The sequence below is a fragment of the Mus pahari genome, chromosome 2 (genome assembly GCF_900095145.1).
Source record: "Mus pahari chromosome 2, PAHARI_EIJ_v1.1, whole genome shotgun sequence".
NCBI classification, from domain to species: Eukaryota; Metazoa; Chordata; class Mammalia; order Rodentia; family Muridae; genus Mus; species Mus pahari.
The window spans coordinates 113,003,821-113,026,959 of record NC_034591.1 but is presented as its reverse complement, the minus strand read 5'-3'; the positions used below and the strand labels follow the sequence as shown (position 1 = coordinate 113,026,959).

The following is a 23,139-nucleotide window of genomic DNA, read 5'->3' as shown; positions in this document are numbered from 1 at the left end:
TCTCCCTCTCCCTCTCCCTCTCCCTCTTCCTCTCCTCCCCTCTCCCCCCCTCTCCCTCTCCCTCTTCTTCTCCCCACCCCTCTCCTTGTGGATCAGGTGTAGTTCTCAGCTTCTTCTCCAGCACCATCTGCCTGCCACCATGTTCTCTCCATGATGATAATAGACTAAACCTCTGAAACAAGTCACAATTAAATGCTTTTTTAAAAATTAAGAGTTGCTTTTATCATAGTTTCTCTTCACAGCTATAGAACAGTGACTAAGAAATTGTCCAACAATCCATTCTAACAAGATGGCTTGTGATTTGATGAATCCACCTTTTCATTATGTAGTATTCATGCACTAAAAATAGCAATCAAAAGCTAGTTAATTGAATTATCCATGAGTCCATTTAAAAGAGAAATACTGCTCAATAAAATTATATAGCCTCTCTCCAGCCCACCTCTTCATTCTTTTATCTTTCCCCTAAGGCATATGTACCTGACATCCATGAGAAAGAGTCACGGCTGAACAGGAAACTGAACCCACATCACAGTGGACACTGGGGTCTCCACATTCATGGGCCTCCAGATTGATACCATTCATGAGAAAATAAGGTTGCTTTTACTCTCAGTGCAGAGCTTCATGGTAATACATCCACATATCAGTTGATGATCTAGAATTTTGTCCTTTATTTTTCCTTGTCTGAAATTACACCATCCTAACTTTAAATCTACAAGACCAAATGTCAGTATTTATAGACAGTATTTACAAACAGTAAAATAAAACGGGACACAGTGGAGTCACAAATTGAAGTTCCACTAGTCGGTGTACACTTGGTATAAAAATTATAGTGATGAAGCTGGAGCAAGTGAGGTTGTTGCAATGTACTATACCATAGTAGAATAGTCACTTTCAGGAGACAGACAGGCACTGACTACTTAGGGAGGAAGTACATATCCAAAGGAAGAAAAGGATTCCAAAAGAGTATACATACATACATACATACATACATACATCTATACATACATACACACATACATATATAAAATGGACACGAATACATGTACTGTTGAAAACTAGAATTTTGAGGGAGTTTAAGGATAATACTAAGACATGACAGACAAACATCTCTTCCTTTCCAAGTTGGCTGGCTCCTGGAAAAGCCAGGAGCCAGCTTCCTAAGTGAGAAGTGAGCACTAGATTGGCTATAGTTAGGTGCTTTCTGTATGCTCGTGTTTTCCCTCCCAGCCCCAAGAGCCCAGAATACTGACACTGGGACTTCTGGTGTATGAGTGGATGCCTAGGTTAAATAATTTGGATCATCCCTTGACTAGCTCATAACTTAACCATCCTGTTAGTCTATTCTAAGAGCTGCCACATGGGTAGTTACCTGGCCAAATTCGAGGGCTTTCCTCTTTCTGGTGGTAATTTTCTATATCTGTGACTCTTTTCCCAGAATTCCTCTCTCTATTATGGAACTTCTACCTCCCTATTTCCTGGCCAAGCTAACTGGCCAACAGCATTTTTATTGACAGGTGATGCTTCCGTACAATGCACAAGAGATTATCTCTCTACAATTGGCTACAACAGTAGTATCCCATTCAAAGAAGTGTGTGTGTGTGTGTGTGTGTGTGTGTGTGTGTGTGTGTGTGTGTGTGTGTGTGTTATATGTGTCTGCTATGTGTCTGTGTCTTGGTGATGGAGACCAAAGCAAGATCTTGGTGTGTGATGCTTGGTGAGTGTTCTACCATTAAGCAGGATGTCCTAGTTTACTTCCTCTTGCTTTGATAATTACCATGACTCAGATGACACTACTGTCTGTCAGATTAACAAAACCTAGCCAGCACACCATATATTCGTAGAGACAGCAAAGATTGACTTGCACCTAGAAATTTTAGCTCAAGCACCTGTCTAAGCATAAGCAATTACACTCTCGTGGTACTTGAATTCAGAATGCCTAACTGTCTGTAAATCAAACTAGTACACATCACAAAAGTCCTTATTCCACGGAATCTTTAATTCATTTAGTTAGGCTTGGCCCTTGGCTAAATTGCAGACTAGATTAAAATTATCCATGGGACTTTTAGTCTGAATTTGGCTTTTTATATCCAATATCATGCATGAATGTATTCCATCATCCAAACACTACTGAATGTTCAAGTCCTCTGAGGATAACTACATAATATTTACATGGACCCTGTTCCTATATACTTTAATATGTATATAGGTATAGTACATAAATAGTATAGTTTATTGTCTAGAGAATAATAAGAAACATGCAACTCTTTTTTTCCCCCTCAAAAAGAGTTCAATTCTTAGTTGAATTCATGGTGAAGAAGTTGTAAATAAGGACCCAACTAGAATGAGTGTCCTATGCAATCACAGATGTCAGGGCTCTTTATTTGCACTACCACAATTTCCCTTCTTGTTTTCAAAACTCATCTGTTCTTCATTCTACATTATTACACATGTGTTCTCCATCTACCTTTCTTGATTAAGGCCTACTTGCCTGAGTTCAAGTCCCACATCTGATACTCTGTGATTTTGAAGATGATATTTGTCCTTTCTGCCTCAATGGTAGAAAGCTAAAGTAGAAAGGTCATTAGCTATATATGTGACAACACTTTGTGAACCGGGAAGTCTTCCGAAGATGACAGACAAGGGCTCATGCACCTTTATGCTGTTTAGTGCCTTCATGTCCCAGCATCTTTGATGACTGTGGCAAAATTCCAGCTGGGGCTTACTGGACCACATGTTGCAGTTTATACTGGAAAACAGATCAAGTCACCATGTCCAAGATCAGATGACTGCAAATACCTAGAATTTAATTCTATCTAGGAAGAACTCTGAGATGGTGACCCTTGGGAATTGCTATGCCAACTCCCCAGCACCTTCATTCTGTATTAGAGATTTCAGGAAGCTTTTATTCTCTCTCAGTTCTCAGATTCTCATAGGAATAAGCATGAGCTGCTTATGGTGATATTTTAATGTCTTCCTGGCCAGCTATTTTACCTTCATTGTTTCAAACTAATACGTGTTTCCTAGGGAAGCCAAGATAAGTTTTAAGTTAGGATCTACACATGGCTTCAAGACATTTGTAATTAGAGAGATCAAGAAAAGTAAACTATCAAATTCCCAAACAAGATTGTACAATGGAAAACAGCCTAAATTTGTTTGAAACTGGGAGAAAAAAAATTTCCATTTCATTGGGTCTGATTTTAGTTTTGTTTTTGTTTGTTTGGGAATATAGAGCTTTTCTATGCTACTGTATGACAAAGTCCTGGGAAAACCAGGATGGACAAGTCACTTCAGTTAAAAACCAAAGTGGTCTTAGAAAAGGTTATTTAAAAAGCTAACAAATGTGCTAATATATATATATATATATATATATATATATATATATATATATATACACACACACATGTAGAGGTCAAAAGACTACTTATAAGACTATCTCTACTTCTACCGTGTGTATCCCTGGGATTGATGGTATGGAACTTGGGTTTATCAAGCTTGGCAGCAGTTGCCTTTAACCTGCTAACCCATCTCACTAGCCCCACTAAAGGCATCTTTAAAATTGACCCTTGAATGGACTTCAGTGTGTGAAATACTTGCCTTGCAAGTCTGGGGACTAGAGATCAGATCTTCAGGCGTGACTTAAAGTTGAGGCAGGCATAGTAGCTGTATGTAATGTCAGCACTTGGAAGGCAGAGACAGGGAACCCCCAGAGCAAGCTGGCTAGCTAGACTAGCTAGAATAGATGATCCACCTCCAGGAGGTTCAGAGAGAGACCCTGTCTCAATAAATAATGTGGAAACTAATCCAGGTAGACACAAATGTGTCAACTTTGGGCCTCCATACACATGCACTTCTAGACACGTGTGAGTATACATTCAAACACATCACATATATACATGGCAGGAAGGCAGGTAGAATTAACCTTAGAAACTTGAAAGTAAGCAACTCAAACACAATTGCCCTTACTGGTTGGACATATGTGTATACTATGCTCAAAATTGCCAGGACTCCTACCTGAGTTAACCTGGAATGGGGCATATCTGTAGAAATTTTATGTAATCTCTCTGGCATCTGAGAAATACAAGGACAGTGGTGATTGGAATGATTATGGAATCCCAGCGTGGTGCCAAGTATCTCCATGAAAAGCCAGAAGGAAATGACAGGATAAAGTGCTATGAGTCCTAGCCCAGAGCAGAGCCCTCAGGTGTGAAGGACAGCATGAAAAGAGATTTTTGTCTGCAAGTGAAAGGGAGCTCAGACTGGAAACTGGTGGGAAGGAAGGGTGAGGAAATCCATTGAGATAGGAAACAAAACAAAACAAAACAAAACACAGCTACCTCTTCCTGCCCACGAACTGAAAAAAGGGTTTGACCCAAGAGTCACCCTTGAAGGATAACCGTCTTATTGTCCTGAAGGTCTGCCCCATGGTCTGATAACCAAGGTCAAGTTTTAGCACAGCTTGATGAGGACAATGCCAGCTCTGCTCCAGAAAGTATAAATTATTCAACGATGGCATTTCACAACCCAGTAAACAGATTCCAGTGGAACTAATACACATGCCTGCTAATGGTTCTACGGACATGTACCTTTGGGTAAGGGAAGGGAGCAAGAGATGTGAGGGAAAGTTTATGGTTATGGAGGTTCTGACTACTTAGAGAATAGTAGAAGCTGGTCTTTCCTGCCTTCAGCCCTTCAACCCAGGAGTAGATTTCCAATGACATTTTAAAGTTGGGAAATAAATATCAATTCTCCCCACCAGGTGGTCAGTCTCTGCTGACGAGCCTTACACATTTCCCACACTTTGTCTATAGAAGCCTCAACCTTGACACCAAGGATGACAGGTAGCTTATCAGTGAGGCAGCCTCCTTTCCTTCCAGCCTTGCCCATCCCTGAGATCCTGTTTGTTTGATGTTTTGTTTTCCACCCAATGTAAGTTCTGGAATGTAGTAAATCTTCTGTCTGAGGGCATGCTTGCAAGAGAGCCCAAACTAAGACACGGAGATGAAAAATCTCCACACTAAGATATAAGAGGGAACTTTATCATCACCAAAGGTGGAAAAGAAAAGGAACACACTAAAGAATTTGAGGATTTTAATACTGAGGCAACCTGCAAATTTTAGGGCGGAGTCTGGACTTTAGTAGCTACATTAAATATTTGCTGAATGAATGAATAAAAAGCAAATAACACTAATGCCAACCACTTCTACAACTCACTAGGACTTAGCAAACTTTGCCTGGAAAATGGTGAATCATAAATAGTTGAGGTTTCCCAGGAAACTCAATGTCTGTTGTAACTATATCTGTTGTTATATAAAAGCAGCAGTGGACAATATGTAATGAAAATAGATGCATTTCAATAAAACTTTATTTGTAAGCAAATACCAGGCCACAAGGCCTAGTTTACTAATCCCTGGTATAAATAAGTTGGTTTTCACTGCCAAAGAAGTTAGAGGGAATCCAGAAAAGTTCAGGTATTTCTGGTGGCTATTTTGATACATTTTAAAATATAGACTTATTTTATAGTGATTTTACTATTGGAGGTGCCCCTGTTTTGCTGGAAGCTTCACTGATCACTTGAGTAACTCTACATCACACAAATTGTGAAGAAATAAAATGTCATACAATAAATACAAAAGGCAGATGCCACAGTCCACCTTGAGAGGAGAGCAATTTCTAGCCCTTTCGAACACTCTTCTACCTTCCATGGTTCCAGTTATAAGTAGCTAACTGTGGTCTGAAAATGCTCAATGAAAAATTTGAAAATAAATACCAGATGAGTTTCAAATAACTTTATTAAAGTAATTGATTACTGTTATTTGTATCTTAAACCTGATTGAAAATTTATTTTTAAAAGGTCTATATACACAGAAGTCACCCCAGCTTATATTTAACATAAATACTATGTACACACATGCATTCATAGACATATGCATATGTCCACACACTTAATTCGATGATATCTACAGTTGCAGGCATTCATTGGGGGTCTGAAACCTATTCCCTCGGTAAAGCGAAAGATCACACACAACATATACCTAAAAGTGGGTAACAATGTTTAAGGAAGGCGAAGCAGCCTAAAAGACAGATGTGATGTTGTTTTCATTCCTATTAGAAAAGGAAATACTTGATTTCCTCTTGAATATTCACATTTCTCAGGCATGTAGACCAAGGTCCTGAGTAAGATCCGTTAAAATTGAAATAGCCCCGAGATTCCAAGCTGGAGCGAGCTATACTGTCGCCGTTCGCCAAGTGGTATCAGGCCTAGACGTCCCTCCGCTCAGTGTGGGACACAGAGGAGGACCATGGACACGTTTTGGAGACGCCAGACCTGCTGACCACCAAATCCCTCCAGGCTCCCAATAGAGACAACTCCCAGGCTCCAGAGAGAGCGGTGGGATCCTGAGAGAGTGAAAATACATGGCCAAAAAAAATGCCAAGAAGGAAGCCACAGGCAGGAACTCGCAAGGAGACGCCGAAGAGGAGGGAACATTCTCACTGGCCAGTGAGGACGTCCTGAGGAATAGAACCATAAAGAGAGCCAAGCGGAGACAAGCCCGCCCCCAACCCGATGGTAAAGGGACTTCCAAAGGGATTAAAAGTTTGGCTGTGCCTTCCCGGAGAGGAGAATTTGGAGGTGGCCCTGGAGAGAAGCCCCAGGAAGTATTGACAACCAGAAGAAACCCAGCCAGGGCTGCAGCAGAGCCCAAGGCAGCTTTGGGTTCTGTTACTGCAAATGAACCCCCCTCTTTGCAGCATGAGCAGATCTCAGATGCCCAGACTAATGTCCACAGTCAGCAGCCTGTCTCCCCTGGCCTCGCTTTCAGTCAAGCCTGCGCTGGGAGTGTCTACCACAGGCAGTTGACTGGCCTGAACTGCTCTGTCCGAGACTGGATAGTGAAGCACGTGAACGCCAATCCGTTCTGCGATCTGACGCCCGTGTTTAAGCAATATGAGAAATACTTGGCTGCCATCGAAAAGCAACTCCATAGCAGCTGCGGCTGTCTCTCGGAAAGCCAGCCCAACCGGGGCTTTGTGGCTGCCACACAGCCTCCTTTCTTAGGTGTTGCCACTGAACTACAGCCAGAGTTGGTCACATCTGAAAACACAGAGTTTATGTGTGAGAAGAAAGCTGACTCAGCACAAGGAGCAACGAGTACCTCCTGTAACTTTGGCAAAAACGTTGAGACCTCAGTTTGGGGTTCCCTCAACTCTGGTCCCATGCACCGAGTTTCATCAGCCACCAGAAGCTCCAATGTAAGTGGGAAAGGTACCACCCGGAAGAAGCCAGCGTCTGCCAAAGCTCTGAAGATTCCAGCACAAGGCAGCAGTGAGGAATACAAAGGTAAAAGGGACGAGCCACCCATAGTGCTCCTTGTAGAAGAGGATGAAGAGGAGAGTGCTTTCTACTGCAAGAAGTGTAAACTATTTTACAAGAGAGACAACGAATTTAAAGAAAAAGGTGTTGGCACGCTGTATTTAAAATCCACAGCCAATCAGAAGACGAGGCTATTAGTGCAGGATACTAAGTTAGGCAGCATACTCCTGAACATTCTGATCCCACCCGATATGCCATGTACCCGGATGGGGAAAAATAATGTCCTTATCGTCTGTGTACCCGACCCACCGCTTGATAAGAAGAACGCCACCGTCAAGGTCACCATGCTAATTCGGGTAAAAACAAGTAAGGATGCTGATGAGCTGCACAAAATTTTGCTGGAGAAAATGGATGCCTGAACACACGGAATCCACCCGGGAACTTACCAAGTTCCTGCTCTTTTGCTCCATCCCCAAATGTAATTTTTCATCCTTTTACTTATGATACCCTAAGAGCTTCCAATAACAAAAATGTTGTGAGCACAATTAAGACCAACAAAAACTTCAGTGTTCAGTTGAGTGTAGAGAAAGGGTCCTCCCTTCTTAAGAGCCACCTAACATGCAAAATACATTTGAATAAAAAAGGTTTTGAAATTTCTTTTAATATTTATTTTTGAGTAAATTATAAGATATTTATAAAAAAAAAATTCCATCTATATGGAAAGTGACATTTTAAACTATGTACAGTACGAGCCTCCTTGGCTTGGTCATCTAGAGGATTTCCTACTATGAGGGCCCACCTCTTCCACACAACACCATATCTGCAGTATCTGTCTCTAGTAGTGCTAAAAATCTCAAAGGCTATGGGCTAGATCAAGGACAGCTACTGTAGGATATTGGATAACATACAATAGACCCTCTAGAGACCATCAGTGCTCAGCCTTCCTAAACCTGTGATCCTTTAAGACAGTTCATCTTATATTGACTTCCAACCATAAAATTATTTTCATTGCTTCTTCATAACTGTAATACTGCCACTGTTATGAATTGTAATGTAAATAGCTATGTTTTCTGATGGTCTTAGGCAAGACCTTGAAAGGGTCATTTGACTCCCAAAGGGGTTGCAACCCACAGGTTGAGAACCACTGCCCTAGTGACACTCTGATTCCATTGGTATACATGTATTCTGGCCCCTTTCACCAATCTGTACCACCAAGGAGAAAATAAAGTGTGGGTGGTGCTGATGACATGAACGCTTCCTGTCCACATCAAGGCAAATGGTTTCTGTTCATGAAAACAAAAGCAAGTCCTGCCAATGGAGACTGTCATTCTCCGTTAAGTCCAATTTTCATCCAAGCCAACTGCCACATATCTTTCACAAATCTTTGAGGGTCATTTGTTGTATCTGTGTGAGTCATGACTACTCTTTCCAAAGTTAGCCTTCAACACTAGAGCAAGATCCAAAAGTGAACAGTTAGAGGGCACACAGCGGGAATGAGAGAGAAATAACTGACCAAACAGATTGATGGGTAAGAGAAATGGAGTAAACCAAACAAGGTATGAATCCAGGAGACAAGGGTGGCTGGAGAGCTACGTTCAAACATGCCTTCGAGAGCAAGGAACTGGGCAAGACCCCTCAATCAAAACTCCATGTCTTTCTGGTAGCATGGGTCTTCTCAGAGGATGTTCCTTCTTTGATCGTTACAAAGCTTCCACATGGGCTGCAGGATGGTAGAAAAGCTTCCTGAGGATAAAGAAGTCTCACAGTAGCCATGGAAACCTGCTGATGGTCAGGCAAAAGCTGGGGTCATTAAGAAAAGGCTTTTGGCAGAAGTTGCCTATTTAGAGCCACTTTATTTTTTTGACGATTCCATATGTTTATATGGATTTTTGTCACTTTTAGACCTCCTTACCCTCTTATCCATCTCTATCTCCTACTGAAACCTTTCTTCTTCACCCTTTTACTTTGATGTGCTGTTTTATGTGGTGGGGGACAGTGAGTGTGTGTCACTGAGCTGGATTATGGTTGCTTGGATGTGTGGGGGCGCTGATTTACTAGACTGTGGTAACTCATCAATGGCTCTCCCACTGAAAAAGATGACACTCCTTCGAGAACCCATTAGTCCCCACAGGAGAAGTGGAGCCTCATTATCCCCTCCCAGTGAACGATGCAATGGTAATGAACCCAATCTGGTATAGTTATGGTACAGGCGAACACAGCTACAGTGCATTTGTGAGCACATTGGCTGTGTCATGTCTAAAGGCAGTGTTCCATACTGTGTATCCTCATCTTCTGGTTCTCACCTTTCTGTCCCCTTTTCTGGTGTTGCATGAGACTTAGAGCAAGCAATAAAGACACCCTATCTAGGGATGATTTCACTCAGTCACTGCACTCTGACCGTTTGTGAGTCTCTGCCCTTGGCAAAATGAATCTTCTCTGACCGGTGCTGAGAACAGTACCAGAGGAATAGGAAGAATGAAGAACTATCACACCTGTTACTCTGATTAAACTCAGTGTGTTACAAAAGAAAACCAGCAGACATGAAGATGTGGGAAGAAACTTACAGGAAGGATTGAGGATTGGCATACCTGTGAGAGAGAGAAAAAGGGTAGAGATGAGAGTACGTTGAATGTGTTACATACTTGTTGTAAACTGCCAAAGAGCAAACATTAGTAGAAGGGTCTCCTCTGGGGCCTATGACCTCCCTAGCCACCAGCTAGACCCGTTTTTTTGTTGTTGTTGTTGTTGTTTTGTTTTTTTTTTTTTAATTGAAAATTCTCTAGCAGATTTATCTGTCAGGTTGAAAGATCTCCGTATTTAGAAATAAGAGAAAGAGGTCATGGTGAGATTTTGATGGGAAAGAGCTATTAGTAATTGCTCCAGTGTGGTAAAATTTAGAAGAGAGAGCATTTGAATGGGGGTATTCCACTTCAAAGTCATGCTGTCATAATATTGAGAGTTAGATAGTTATGAATAGCAGTCTTGCAGACTTTCCACTGCCTGACACCTCTGTAATTTATAGAGAAAAGGCTTCTTTAAATCACAACAAAGACCACAGTTTCAGAGGCTCTCCTCCATCAGCTCCAATTGTCCCAGACGGATGGAAAGATATGGAATGCAAAGGACATCATTTGCATTGTCAAAACAATTCTTCAATGTTTAAATCTGATTTAGGAGAAAATAAATTACACATTTTTCATCAACTAGGCAACTGATAGAGTTTTGTTCAATGATAGTGCCATTCAAAAGAGAAAGAAAGAAAAAAATTACCCTCCATGCCTACGCGTACTTATCTTGACAAAATATTTCCATCCATCCTTTCAAAGCCCGCAAGCCAGAAAATTATATTATAATTTATAAGTCATGTGTGATATTATGATATACACTGCATCAAATATTAGAGGTTAAGAGTGCATAAGAAGTGACATATCGAATTTATGGGGTTATGCCTGTCACTAATGCCAGTTTAAACCATGTAAATTCTGCCATAAAAGCCATCACTATTGGCTTGTACACATGGCATGCCAGTAGCTCCCACTTTCAGGGTTAGAGTAACACAAGCCTCTAGAATTGTAAAATGGTCCTTTGATTTGAACCCTACTGTTCTTATTGCTTATTCAAATATTTTAGTAAATGTTTGTGTCCGATCTGAATTTTAACAACAATCTAGAAAATTATGTTGTCGTTTTCCCTCTAAAATAGTTCCAATGGATTTTAATAAAGATGAGAGAGAAAGGAGTGGAAATCTAAATAGATGTGATACAAACATTTATTCACTTCTAAATGTGTCAGATATTATTTCAAGTCTAATACATAGATTAACCTGTCAATCCTCCAAATGACCCTATGCAGTAGGTGTATGCATTGTGTTTGCTTTATAGGGGAGAGGAAAGATGGTGAAATAGTGGACATTTTGCATAAAGCCTCCACAACAGAAAACCTTTAGACTAAGGTTCAAATCCATGCAGGGCTGCACAGAAAACATTTCATACCCCTCTGTACTGTTTATTGAGAAGTGAAAACTCTTTTAGTAAATGTTACACAGGTGTAGTGTAAGGTTTGTTGGCTCTTGAGCAAAATGATGGGCAATCTTTGATAGATCATAAATTTTCACTGAACCAGGGTCATATCTGCTTACAGACACACTGTCTATAGTTGTCATTATGTTATAAGGTCACACTGAATAGAAGTAGCAGATTAGAGTGCCCATGAATAAGCAGTTATTTTATTCCACATTTTTAGTGTGTGTGGTGTATGCACATTCATGTTCTAGGGCACTCATCTATCAATATGCATGTAGAGGCCAGGGTTTGACCAGGTGTCTTTTTTTTTTTTTTTAAATAACTATCATAGAACTTGAGACACTCTCTGAACTTGAGTTTGAACTGAATTTAAGACTCACTGAACCTAGAGCTTATTCTTTCAGCTGTAGTAACTGGCCACCAACCCCTTGGGAATCCACATATCTCTCTTCCCCCCGTGTTTCCCATCTATTACATGTATGCTGAGATCCAAACTCTGATTTTTATGTTTGCAGTCAGAATGTAACACGCTGAAGCATTGGTCTAGTTCCCAAATAATTATGAACTTTCACAGAAGTCTAGAAGCTGAAAAGCTATTACCTTCAGTGGGTACAGAAAAAAGGTGGGGCTTAAATTCAGGTCAGTTCCTTAACAAGGTTCTCACCCAGAGGACTCTGCTAGTGATAGCACTGATGGGCACTAGCAGAGAGCTAGAGCTCTCTGTAGGCCATTCTGGAAAGCATTTGATGATGTAACCACTATAGTCTTCTAATACTCAGTGAGGTACATTTGCATGGCATGACAAGGCTGAAGAGACCTGGTTTAATGTCTTCACCATTTCTTATGACAGAGGCCTTTTCTCTTATTGTCCTGGGAATACTTGACCCAAATGTAGGGTATTCTTTACCAAAATGTAGGGTATGCAGACACCATACTCCATTTGCTCCTCGGGAAGAGTCAGGAAAGAATCCCTCAGGCTGACCCTTGACAGAGACAAACCCAAAATTTCAGGCCTAGACCCAGTTCCTAGTTTCTATGACAAGCTAGTGTGAGAATCCATCCTTCACTGGCTCTCTTTACTTCCTGTACTTCTTCCTCACTTCCAAAATATACTTTCTGTATTTGTCTCAAAAAAAAAAAAAAATCCTTGAGTTCTTAACTCAAGATCTGTTTCTAAAGAAAATGGAACTAAGGGATGTCTGGTTTTCTGGCAAAAACATCAAGATCCAGAAAAATTAAGGGGAAGCCCAGAGTTCTCAAGCTGGAAATTGAGGTTGTCAATATTTGAACTAGGAATATCTACACTCTTAGCTAAACCCTTCACTCAGAAGTGCTATGTGTAGATATATCCAAGTGCACACGCTCAGCTTCCTCTATGGGAAAGGAAGGTCATCAGGTCCATCTCTGAAAGCTGATTTGGAAGGGAAGAAAATTATTTCAGGAGGGAAAACTCAACAGACAGAACACGCTCCCCTTGTTCTTGACTATTCTCACCTAGGAAAGCCAGGACTTCTCTCACAGCAACACTTACTGTATCACTCACTACCTGAGAGATGGGCAGAGGGACCATTCCTCCCATAAGTCATCCATAAAAATTGGCATGTATGCCCTCTCCATGCCTCTGCTCTGCTGACAGCCCCAGGTGGAATATTCCCCTGAGCGCCACGCAATCAGTTACCTTTCCCAGGACTTCAAGACAGACATAAAATCTCCACTCAGTTCCTATTACCGACACCCAGAATTCATGTGCGCCCACTAACACAAATCATGCTTCTATTCCTTGTGTGTCTGGGAAAACAGTGAGACCAACACCCTTTTTCCTCTAAGGGATTAAAATAAAACAGGTGTGTGACTGATACACAGCTGTCACTATTCTTCTTCCATGAGCCACCATAATGAGAGTCATTCAAATCGTTTTGCTTGTCACACTCACATGCTACCTAGCGGCTGAACAAGAGTTTGTCCCTAAGGGAAAACATCCTCTATCAACAGACCCCTCTGCCTGAGCCCTGCCCCAGGCACTATAGGGATTTATTTTCTCTGTATATCCTACATATTAAATAAAGAACAGTAAGAGCATCAGTGGTCTTCTAAGGGGAAAGTAGGGGACTGAGGCACACTGTGACATACATTAGAGAGTATGAAATTGGTTCCCCTTGAATCTCACTGAGAAAAGTCTGTCCAGCAGTACATGGCCTTCTTTCAGCCTACCTTCAAGATCTATGAATCTCATATGAATGTGTCTTGCCCAACATATTCTTTTAGTAACAGATATTATATTAATTAGTGTAAATTACTTGCTAAGAAAGAATGAGAATGTATCTGACCAGCAGAAATTAATTATTCAATTAATAACAGTTATAACTCACAAAGCAGGAAGGAATCCAGTAGATCACTATGGGTTTATGATTTTAGAAATTTCCTGATGCCTGGGTTTTTACTTGACTTCTAGGCAATTACATTTGCCTCTGTCTCTTGATGAAAAGATGGCTTCTGTAATTTAGGCACCACTCCCCAGGGGCACCTTGCCAAATTCACTCATTCACAGAATTCAAAAGGTCAGACAACAATTGAACTTTCATCTCCCACTGGAAAGCAGTGGGCTCAGAACTCTGGAAGCTTCTGAAGCTTGCCAGTCCTGTCACCTGTCACCACTCACTGACCTTGGTAAATACTTCCAGTACATCCTCATTCCCCATGGAAATAACCTAGGTGAGCATATGTCTGTTCCTTCTAAACAAATGGCTTAACCAACTCGTTCCAATGCTACCTCAGAGAGGGTTCCCATCTGGGCAATTTACAAGGCACCCCCAGGAAAAAAGATCCATGACTTCATTCCAGAGAGGAACTGGCCCTTCTTAATTAGATGTAACTACTGTCACTCCTGGAAGCTTGTTTGCAGTAAGCAGTGATCAGTGAAGAGCTCTGTGACTAGTCAAAGTGAGGGGACTGATTGACTATTGAGTACACAGTCCTTACTGAGACATCTATACTGCTCCATCCAAGAAAATGTTGCAGAAAAGGCGGGAGGGGGGAGAATATACGAGCTGAAAGATGTAGAAGAGTGCTACAAACTGGTATCCTCCAGATGTGGCACCGCTGTAGCACCCATGAACTCACAGCGACTGAGCCTATCAACGCTCCATCTTGAATGGAGGGGGATATTAAGGCCAGACCCCTCCCTAAGAACTATAGGTAGTTGGTTGTAGAAGTGGGAGTATTGCTCAGCATCCAAAAAAGCTGTTGGAGTCATCCTTTGGAGAGCCTCTTCTACCAAATGATGCAGTGTCTCATTCACATCCAGAAGAAAGAACAATGGCTCTGACTGTAGATGCTTAATAGAGATAACTTGTATACACCCCAGAACTCACAAACCTTTATGAGAATAAGAACAAGTGGAGAGAGAAGATTCAACTACCTGAACATCACAATAGTTTTTTATAGATACTACAGAGGGGTAACTGAGGAACCAAAACTTTATCCGAGTATTTATTGAGTACAGTTCTATATTATGGTTCTGAGAATGTACAGTGGAAATAGTACAATTTTAATAGTATTTTATCTTAAAATATCAATATGCAGTACAGTCCCAATAGTCGAGTGTTTGTCTTACATTTGCAAGGCTATGAGTTTGATTCCAGCACCAAAAAAAAAAAAAAAAAAAAAAAAAATCTCACTATGCTGTGCATATGAATCCTTACAATAGTATTTATAAAACTTAATATCATCAGGTTTAACCTTAGTATACACAAAGTATGGATGCCTGCACTGTATGACCCACTCAGGATCTGGAATTAGTCTACCTTAATTCCAATCTTAGATCTGCCACTTGTTGGCTTTTTAGAAAGCTAAGCTACTTAACCTTTCTGAACTTTGGTCAATTTATGAATTCAGTTTGTGTATCTTCCACACAGGATGCTTTGTGGATTAAATGGGTTTACCCATGTGCCATACTTATCATGATGCATGAACACAGTAAGCCTTCAATCAATAATGATTGTCACCAAAGAAGCAACATACTCAGTATCGATCTTATCAGTAAGACAATGAAACTCTAATGGACAATCTTGCTGATTTCTTTCTGAGACTCTTGTTCATAGCCAGCTGGTTGCTTTAAACATTTTTTTTTTAATGTAGCATTGCAAACTGGGAAAAACAATTACGAGACAGTATTTCAATAATGAACCTTTAATAGTTGAAATCCAGGGTTTTCCAGAACTACTGGAGCAATGTTTTAAAAGGTCTGATTAACTAGGTTTTTTGGTTAGAGTGAATTATTTTATATTGATACAACCAGCCTCTAAAATATAACTTATTATTCCAGGGAATAGCAACAAACAGTATCTGCAGCTACATAAAAATATTCCATATGGTACAGAAACTAAATAGAGACATAGGTTTGCTTCAAATTCTGGAAGCCAGAGCCAAATTACCTATATTATACTCAATACCTCAATTGGAAATAGAGTATCCCCAATGGGAGTATGGTTTGCATAAGCCATGAAGATGAAAGAAAATGAATTCCACTTGATCTAAGAGGAGTGTCAACCTATTAGGACAAAGATGTCGCCAGCAGAAAACTGTAATTAAAATATGCCACTAGGCAAATTCCCCAAACTCAGTGATTATGACAGTATCCTAAAGTTTCTGCTTCAGATCACTAACAGTTCTTGGTGACATGCAATCCCAGCCACCATTAGAACATGCGAGGTGCTCTCTCTAGAAGAGAGATGTACTTGATTAATTTTAGCACTTGATTTCCAAATGCAGTACAGCTTGGAAAATAACAAAATGAGAGATGTGACAATGATCTAAGAGCAGACCTAGCAGAAGACTGATAATACGATTACCTGGGCCACACCTCCTTCTCTAGGGCCCACAGTCGATGTCCTCATTAAGGAGGCTACTCTTTCTTAGAACTGTCTCAAAGTTATTGTTTTCTTAAAGGCTGTAAGGTGAGAACTACCAAACAAGTCTATGGTGGGACTCAAGATCAAATTCATTGGTCATGTGACTTGGAGTAGAAGCACATGATCACAAAACTTTGGTAAGACCATATAATATAGATAATGTTGGAAAAGAGCCTGGTTTTACTTGCCACATATATAATTATCTATAATGTTGTTTTACAGCCAGGTAAATTAGCAGCCTTGGTCCTTCAATCTTTTTGCTTTATCCTTTGTAGATAACTTGGCTATTCATCTAACAAAAGCGCACAGCATCTGATGTCTTGGCTCATGCATGTGACTTTGTTTAGACAATGGATTAAAACCGCACACAAGGGAGGGGATGCCAGTTCTGAGCCTCAGTTCTTAAGATGTCTCGGTTTTGCTTTTGGTCCTCTGCCTAGGAAATGGCAAGAGCTTCCTTCTTATGTCTCTTGTTCATCAACCTGAACCAGACATGTGGAATAGAATCTGGCTGCCAGGACCCACAACTTAAAGCAGAACCATTGAGGTCCTGCTTACATAAGTGAAGCCTTCTTGCATAAGTTAGCTGGCCAAGGTCAGCAGAACTATCCTTATCAATCTGTGAGGGATTGACATAAAAAGTATAAAAATGTTCTTTTCTCTGATATTGTGTGTGTGTGTGCGCGTGTGTTCACGCGTGTATAAAATTACATGACAGTATCTGATTAATATGATCACTGACAGCAATAATTACTCCCTGTGCCTATACATCAAGCCCAATCACAGAACTTTGCTGCAACAGTATTTTATTTCCAATTTTAAAAATGGAGAAGAGAGGACTAGAAAACCTTTTTCATTTTGCTAGTATCTAATAATAAATGGCTGCTAGTCTGTGATTTGAAATTTGGTCCACTTTAACATTCCACGTTTTCTTCCTCCTTCTCCTGATAAGCAATACCTCAATGTAAGCAAGTAGGACTTTTCTACAGAGAGCATGTCTACATTTTGAAAGGTCAAGGCAGGAATGAAGTTTGCAAGAGGAGAATAATAGGCAGGAAAATCAGGAAAGTGACCAGAGGCTTGGATCACCAAGACCTCCTGTTACCGTAAATAATTCTTATTTTACTATAAACAAAAGCTGAGCCTGATGACATTTGTCTGTAATCCTTGGACTTGGAAAGCTAAAGCAGGAGAATAAAGAATTCAACACTAACCTGGTTACTATAAGAGATTAGACAGAAGCAAACACAAACACATACCCACAATGAAAGGAAAGGAATTCAGATTTTTTTTTAACTCAGTGGATATTTTATAAGCACTTTTCAAGATATAACAGTTTCAATTGTCAGCTATAAAAGAATAGAAACCCCTACCATTGTTAAGTGTCCAAGCTAAATGAAAACTAAATATAAAAATAAAGCTGCTACAAGTAGGGAGAACATGCACCTATGAAAATATAATCTAGGGGTGGGGCTGAACAAATGAAGAAAGAGGTAAAGTGATAGAAAGGACCCAAACCTCAGCCTAGAGAAATAATTCAGTGGTTAGAAAACTTAGTGCTCTTGCAGAGGTCCTGGGTACAGTTTCCAGCCCTCATATGGTGGTGGCTCACAACTCCAGCTCGAGGATCCAATGCCCCCTACTGGTCTCTGCTGGCACTGCACACAAGTGATACACTTAAGCATTCTGGTGAGACCACCATACTTATAAAATTAAAATAAATAAATCTTTCTTAAAAGGAAAGAAGGAAGGATAGGGAATCATATCTAAGTCCATGGTATGTGTGTTTGACTGGTGCCAAAGGCATCATCTCCTTTGTGGCTTTCAATAGCAGAATCCTAAAATTAAGGCTCATCAATATTTTTGCCTTTTTATCTTAATATAAAGTGTTACCTGAAATGATAGGGAAGGGAATTCTAGGTAAGAAAGGGTGTGGATCTCTGAAAGAGTTCTGTATGTGTTCTTTGGCAACAGCCTGTTTCCAAGTCAATGCCATTATCAACATCATAGAAAGATTGTCTCTAGCAAAGAGCATCTAAGACATGCAACACCATCTAGGGAAAAATCCAGAGGAACAATTTGAATCCTGCCATGTGCCTCACTCCCTCTCAGAATTCAGGAGGGGGGGGGAAGAAGACAAATCTTCAGTCTCATGCTTAGATACCAGAGAAAAAGTACTCAGAGAACACCCTGTGAATTATGAACCCACTCCTTTTTATTTTAGGCTGTAAATAATTTCTTTTCTAAAATAGTAAAGTTTACGTTGTGTCTGGTGAGTCTTTTAATCATCTTTATTGAAAGCAGAGATCTAAATAAGTATTTTCATATTTCACCCAAAATAAAAATGTCTTTGATAATGAATTGCTTGTTTAACTTATTTGAAAAGAAATTTTCAAGCAAGTTAGTCTTCATATTTTCAGTTAACTCTCTCTTTTTTATTTTTGATTGTTTGTTTGTTCAGATAGTGTTTCACTAAGTTCCCGACTTGTCTCTAACTCATTATGTAGCCCAGGCTGGCATTAAACGTTTGATGATTCTTGATTTTTTAGTGCTAGGATTAAAGGCATGTGTTCCCATACTCTATCTTAATTAGTTCTTTAAAACAATGCCCCTCATGTCCCAAACAGAAGATATTTAAAAAATGAAGCTTCCACCAGAAGTTTCTCATTTCTGCCCAGTCATTTGGGTGATCAGCGTTTATTGAAAAGGCAGAGAATAAATTCTAAGAATTGTTTACAGAAACTTGAGATAGGAGGTTCTAGACATGAATGTTACAATTCTGTGTCTGGATTGAAACAAATAAGAGGGCAAAGAAATCAGCATTGAAATAACACAAGGATAATCTTTACACAATGCACAAGAGCATTTTGCCTATAGAACCTAAATGCCTAAAGTGACCCAGATAGATATTTTAATTTTTTAATAAAGTTTTACTAATTCATGAATTTTGTACATACTCATGCTTGTCAACTCTTCTCCTTTCCACTCTCTCAGCAATCCCATCCCTCCTCACTCAACTTTTAATCTATTTTATTTTTCTTCTCTTCTCATTGAGTAAAGTTGGTTGTTGCCCAGATAGTTTTGGTATTAGAAACAAAACTAAGAAATTACAGAGAATTTTAACAATTTTAACAGCACCCTCCCTCCCATCCCAGGTGTCACTTGTTAGACTTCAGATAAATATTACCAGAGGCATAGCCAACATGGAAGTAAAAGACAGTGTCTGCTAACTTTTCATATGAAACACTATACTTGTGTCATGCTAACACATAAAATTAGAACAGCAGAATACCATGGGCAATTTAAGTGAAAATCAATTAGGTTTAAGAACTAGAACCAGCTTTATTGGCAGCTATAATTCTCACTTGTAATAGAAGCTATTGAAATTGATAACCTCATAGGAAACGTGGTCTCAAGTGCAGAGAGATCTGCCGGCCTCTGCCTCCTGAGGGCTGGGATTAAAGGCGCGCCACCACTGGGTTTACTTCTAATTTTAAATGTCGGAACTCTTTTCAGTGGGGCAACACGCCTTTATCATCACTGGTCAAGTTACTCACAAATATTTCCATGCCACTCTATAAACCAATTTAATGAGTTCACTAATTCTTATATTTGCAATAAATCCTGACATATCTACAATGAGACACTATTGTAACTTTCAAAATAACGTGTTATTAGTCCAGAGTTGTGTAACCCATAAATCAGCAGAGAATGAGAACACTGAAATCTTCATTTATGACAAGAATGTCATTAAGAAAAAAATTTCAAAATGAAAACTATTTTATTATTTTACTCAAATAATGTTTATCTTATAAAATTAGTAGGAGACATTAATGTACATTGTAAATTAGTACAAAATGGTTCTGGATGATTAGTGATTACTAATCTCTTTGGAAAAGTTCTTTTTTTTTTTTTTTTAAGCTACTCAGTGGAGGGAAGCGTTTATTTGGCTTATACTTCCAGATTACAGTCCATCATTGGACAGAAGTCAAGGCAAGACCTGAGCAGAGACTAGAAGCAGAAACCAAAGAGTAATACTACTTTCTTGCTCACTCACAGGGTCATAATTAGTTAGCTTTCTTATACAATTTAAGACCATCTGCCTAGGGATAGTACTACCCACAGTGGGCTGGGCCCTCTTGCACCAACTAACAATTAAGAAAATCCCTAATGCCACTTTGATCTAGGCAATTTCTCAATTGATACTTTCCTCTCAGATGGCTCTAGGATGTGTCATTTAAATGACAGATCAATTAAAGCTAACTAGGACAGTGTCTTACCCTTGGACTCTTCCTCCATGCTTTTGTCTGTTTCCTGCGGCCCATGAGGTGATTAGCTTTGCTAACCCACCATGATACTGTGCATAAATCCAGCCTATAGAAACAGGGCTAAACAACCACAAGGAGAAACCACAATCCAAAATAAAAACCTCTTTGAGATACTTTATTTTGTCACTATAATGAAACACTATACCTCTGTGCAAAAGAAGTCACAGTCTTTGTAGGACATTTTCCTCGTTCCCTACCATATTACTTCAAAAGTCTCTGTCTCCAGAGAGTGGACATATGGAGTGGCTTGAGGACACTCTATGTACATAAGCACATAGATATGCTTAGCCCTCTCCTAGGGCAAGTCAGAAACGTACAGTTAATACTCACGAGAACAACTCACAGCCAGTAACAAGCTAAAATAATTGGTTTGTTTATTCCTTAAATGGGACACCTATGAGGCTTGTTCTGCATGGACCTCAGAAGGCCTTAACCCCTATTGTCCACATCAGGAATCTGCCAACTGATACAAAATATAATAGTTGCCCTCTCTTTCTTGTCTCACCTTCCTAGGCCCTCACTAGCTTCTCCTAGGATAACCACTCTCCTATCAACGAACTATCTAAAATCTTGTGTCAGAAAAGCCTACATCTGGGACAACCCATCTGTTCTCTGAAATATTGTTTAAAATAGTAGCACATTGATTATCTATCATGGATATTTGTCAGATTAAATTCTCTGGAATCATTGAGTAGAAAAAGGTTGTAGAATAGTAAAGATAGTCTCTTATTAGTTATAATAAATGCTACACACACACACACACATGCACACACACACATGCACACACATACTAGCATGGACTTTCTCTAGTGCATTTATTGTGCATGAAAACTTAGAAAATTAATCTTCCCATGGAAGTACTTAAAACCTAAAATTCAATCAACAGAAGGTGAAGGAAAAGAAACCTGATACGCAGAAAATTAAAAAAACAAACAAACAAACAAACAAACAAACCTGTGCCTCTAATACAAATAAAATAGAATGTATCAATGCACAGGTGTTCAGGTATAGATTGACAAATGGCAGAGACTAAACACAGAGCAAGGATGAGGATAACACAATCCCTGGTGACATGGAGCTTGAAATCAAACTGGGGAAGGAAAATATTGAAACAGAATCTGCTTCAATGTAAGTAATACATGAGTTTAAAGCTTAGGGAGTTGTCATCTAACTTGAAAAATAATCGGTCTAAACAAAAGATACAATGTATTTCATTTCAGGAAAATGCACAGATATTGTATTAAAGGGATTGTAAAAAGCATGGAGGTTAAATAGGGAAATAGCATGATGATCAGATAACAAGATTTATTCAAAACCAGCTTACCCAAACTTCCCCAAGGTGCTATGCTGGCTGCTTGTCCATTGACTCAACATTTTTAACCTATAAGCAGTGATCTCTGTGTAGGGCTTTTGATTTATTTATTTTTATTTTGTGCCTATGAATCTTTGTCCTACACATATGCACACACACGCCTGGTGCTTATAGAAGCCAGAGAGGCCAGAGAGTTGTGGGCCACCATGTGGGTCCTAGGAACTGAGCCCAGGTCCTCTGCAAGAGCAGCAAGTCCTCTTAACTGCTGAGTCATCATCTCTTTACCCCCTCTGTGAAGTTTTTAAAATTAGATTTCAAAGACACCCTCTACTGTAAACATGTAGCTAAAAAAAAAAAGAAAAAGAAAAAGAAAAGAAGGAAAGAGAGAGGAGGGAGGGAGGGAGGGAGGGAGGTAGTCTGCTCCATTATAGAATCTATTCATTAACAATGCAACAATAAAAGCATCATTCATTCACACATGTAATCCATGCCAAGTTCTCATTAAAGTCTGTGTTCTGTGCAGTGTGCTGTGAGTTCCATAGGAGGAGATATTGTAAATGAAACAAAGTTCTATAAAAACCATTGCACTTGTGAAGATTTCATGGTCTGGCCTGCCAAAGTTAGACTTTCCCCCAAAAATTGACTAGTAATTCCTTTGACACAAAACTTTGGTGTTCAAAGTCTTTGATGATTTGTCTGTTTGTCCAGTTGCCTTTGTGTGTATTATTTACTCCAAGAGACTCATTTAAAAAATAAAGCAGAAGGGAGATGTTTTGGACTGTGGGAGCTGTTGTTTTAGTGTACGGCAGTGATGGTTCTGATAAAATATAACAACGTAATTTATAAGTCAAAACAAGGGTAAGTTTGGTAAAAGTATTCCAGACAAAAATCCAGCATTGCTCTGCAATTTCCTAATGCTCATCTGTGGCCTATTAGTGGTATGATCAGTTGAGAATCGTGTGTGATACAATAATTCAAATAACATCAGGTTCTTATAAATGGTGTGCGAAGGTGCTTCATGGTTTTCCTTCGCCTTTCTTCTCTCTCACAGAAAATGACACGACCACACAATTTCCTTTGGGTTGCATTCTAACATACACAGAAATGGTAGAAGGTGAGAATAATTTCTCTTGCTCCGTGGTCCTGTCTGGCCATAAGATGCTTATGAAGAATTTGCTTACATTGAGCCTCCCCAGCAGTAAAATGCTTCTTGCCTGAGTCCTCTCTCCACCTTGCCTCTGGGGCAGGGCTTCTA

At 39.7% G+C, this 23,139-nt stretch overlaps 2 protein-coding genes across 2 annotated transcripts in view; one reads left to right on the top strand and one right to left on the bottom strand.

The window, feature by feature from the left end:
• Window positions 1-23,139, bottom strand: part of Tafa1 (TAFA chemokine like family member 1) — a 509,982-nt gene that overhangs the window by 454,008 nt on the left and 32,835 nt on the right. The window lies entirely within an intron of this gene.
• Window positions 6,415-7,963, top strand: LOC110316681 (nuclear pore complex protein Nup50-like). Its single transcript, XM_021191113.1, has one exon. It carries the CDS (start codon window positions 6,415-6,417, stop codon window positions 7,729-7,731), a length of 1,317 nt encoding a protein of 438 aa, XP_021046772.1. The 3' UTR covers window positions 7,732-7,963.

Excerpts from the sequence above, each read along its gene's own strand:
- LOC110316681 (XM_021191113.1), top strand. The coding sequence starts at position 6,415 with ATGGCCAAAAAAAATGCCAAGAAGGAAGCCACAGGCAGGAACTCGCAA.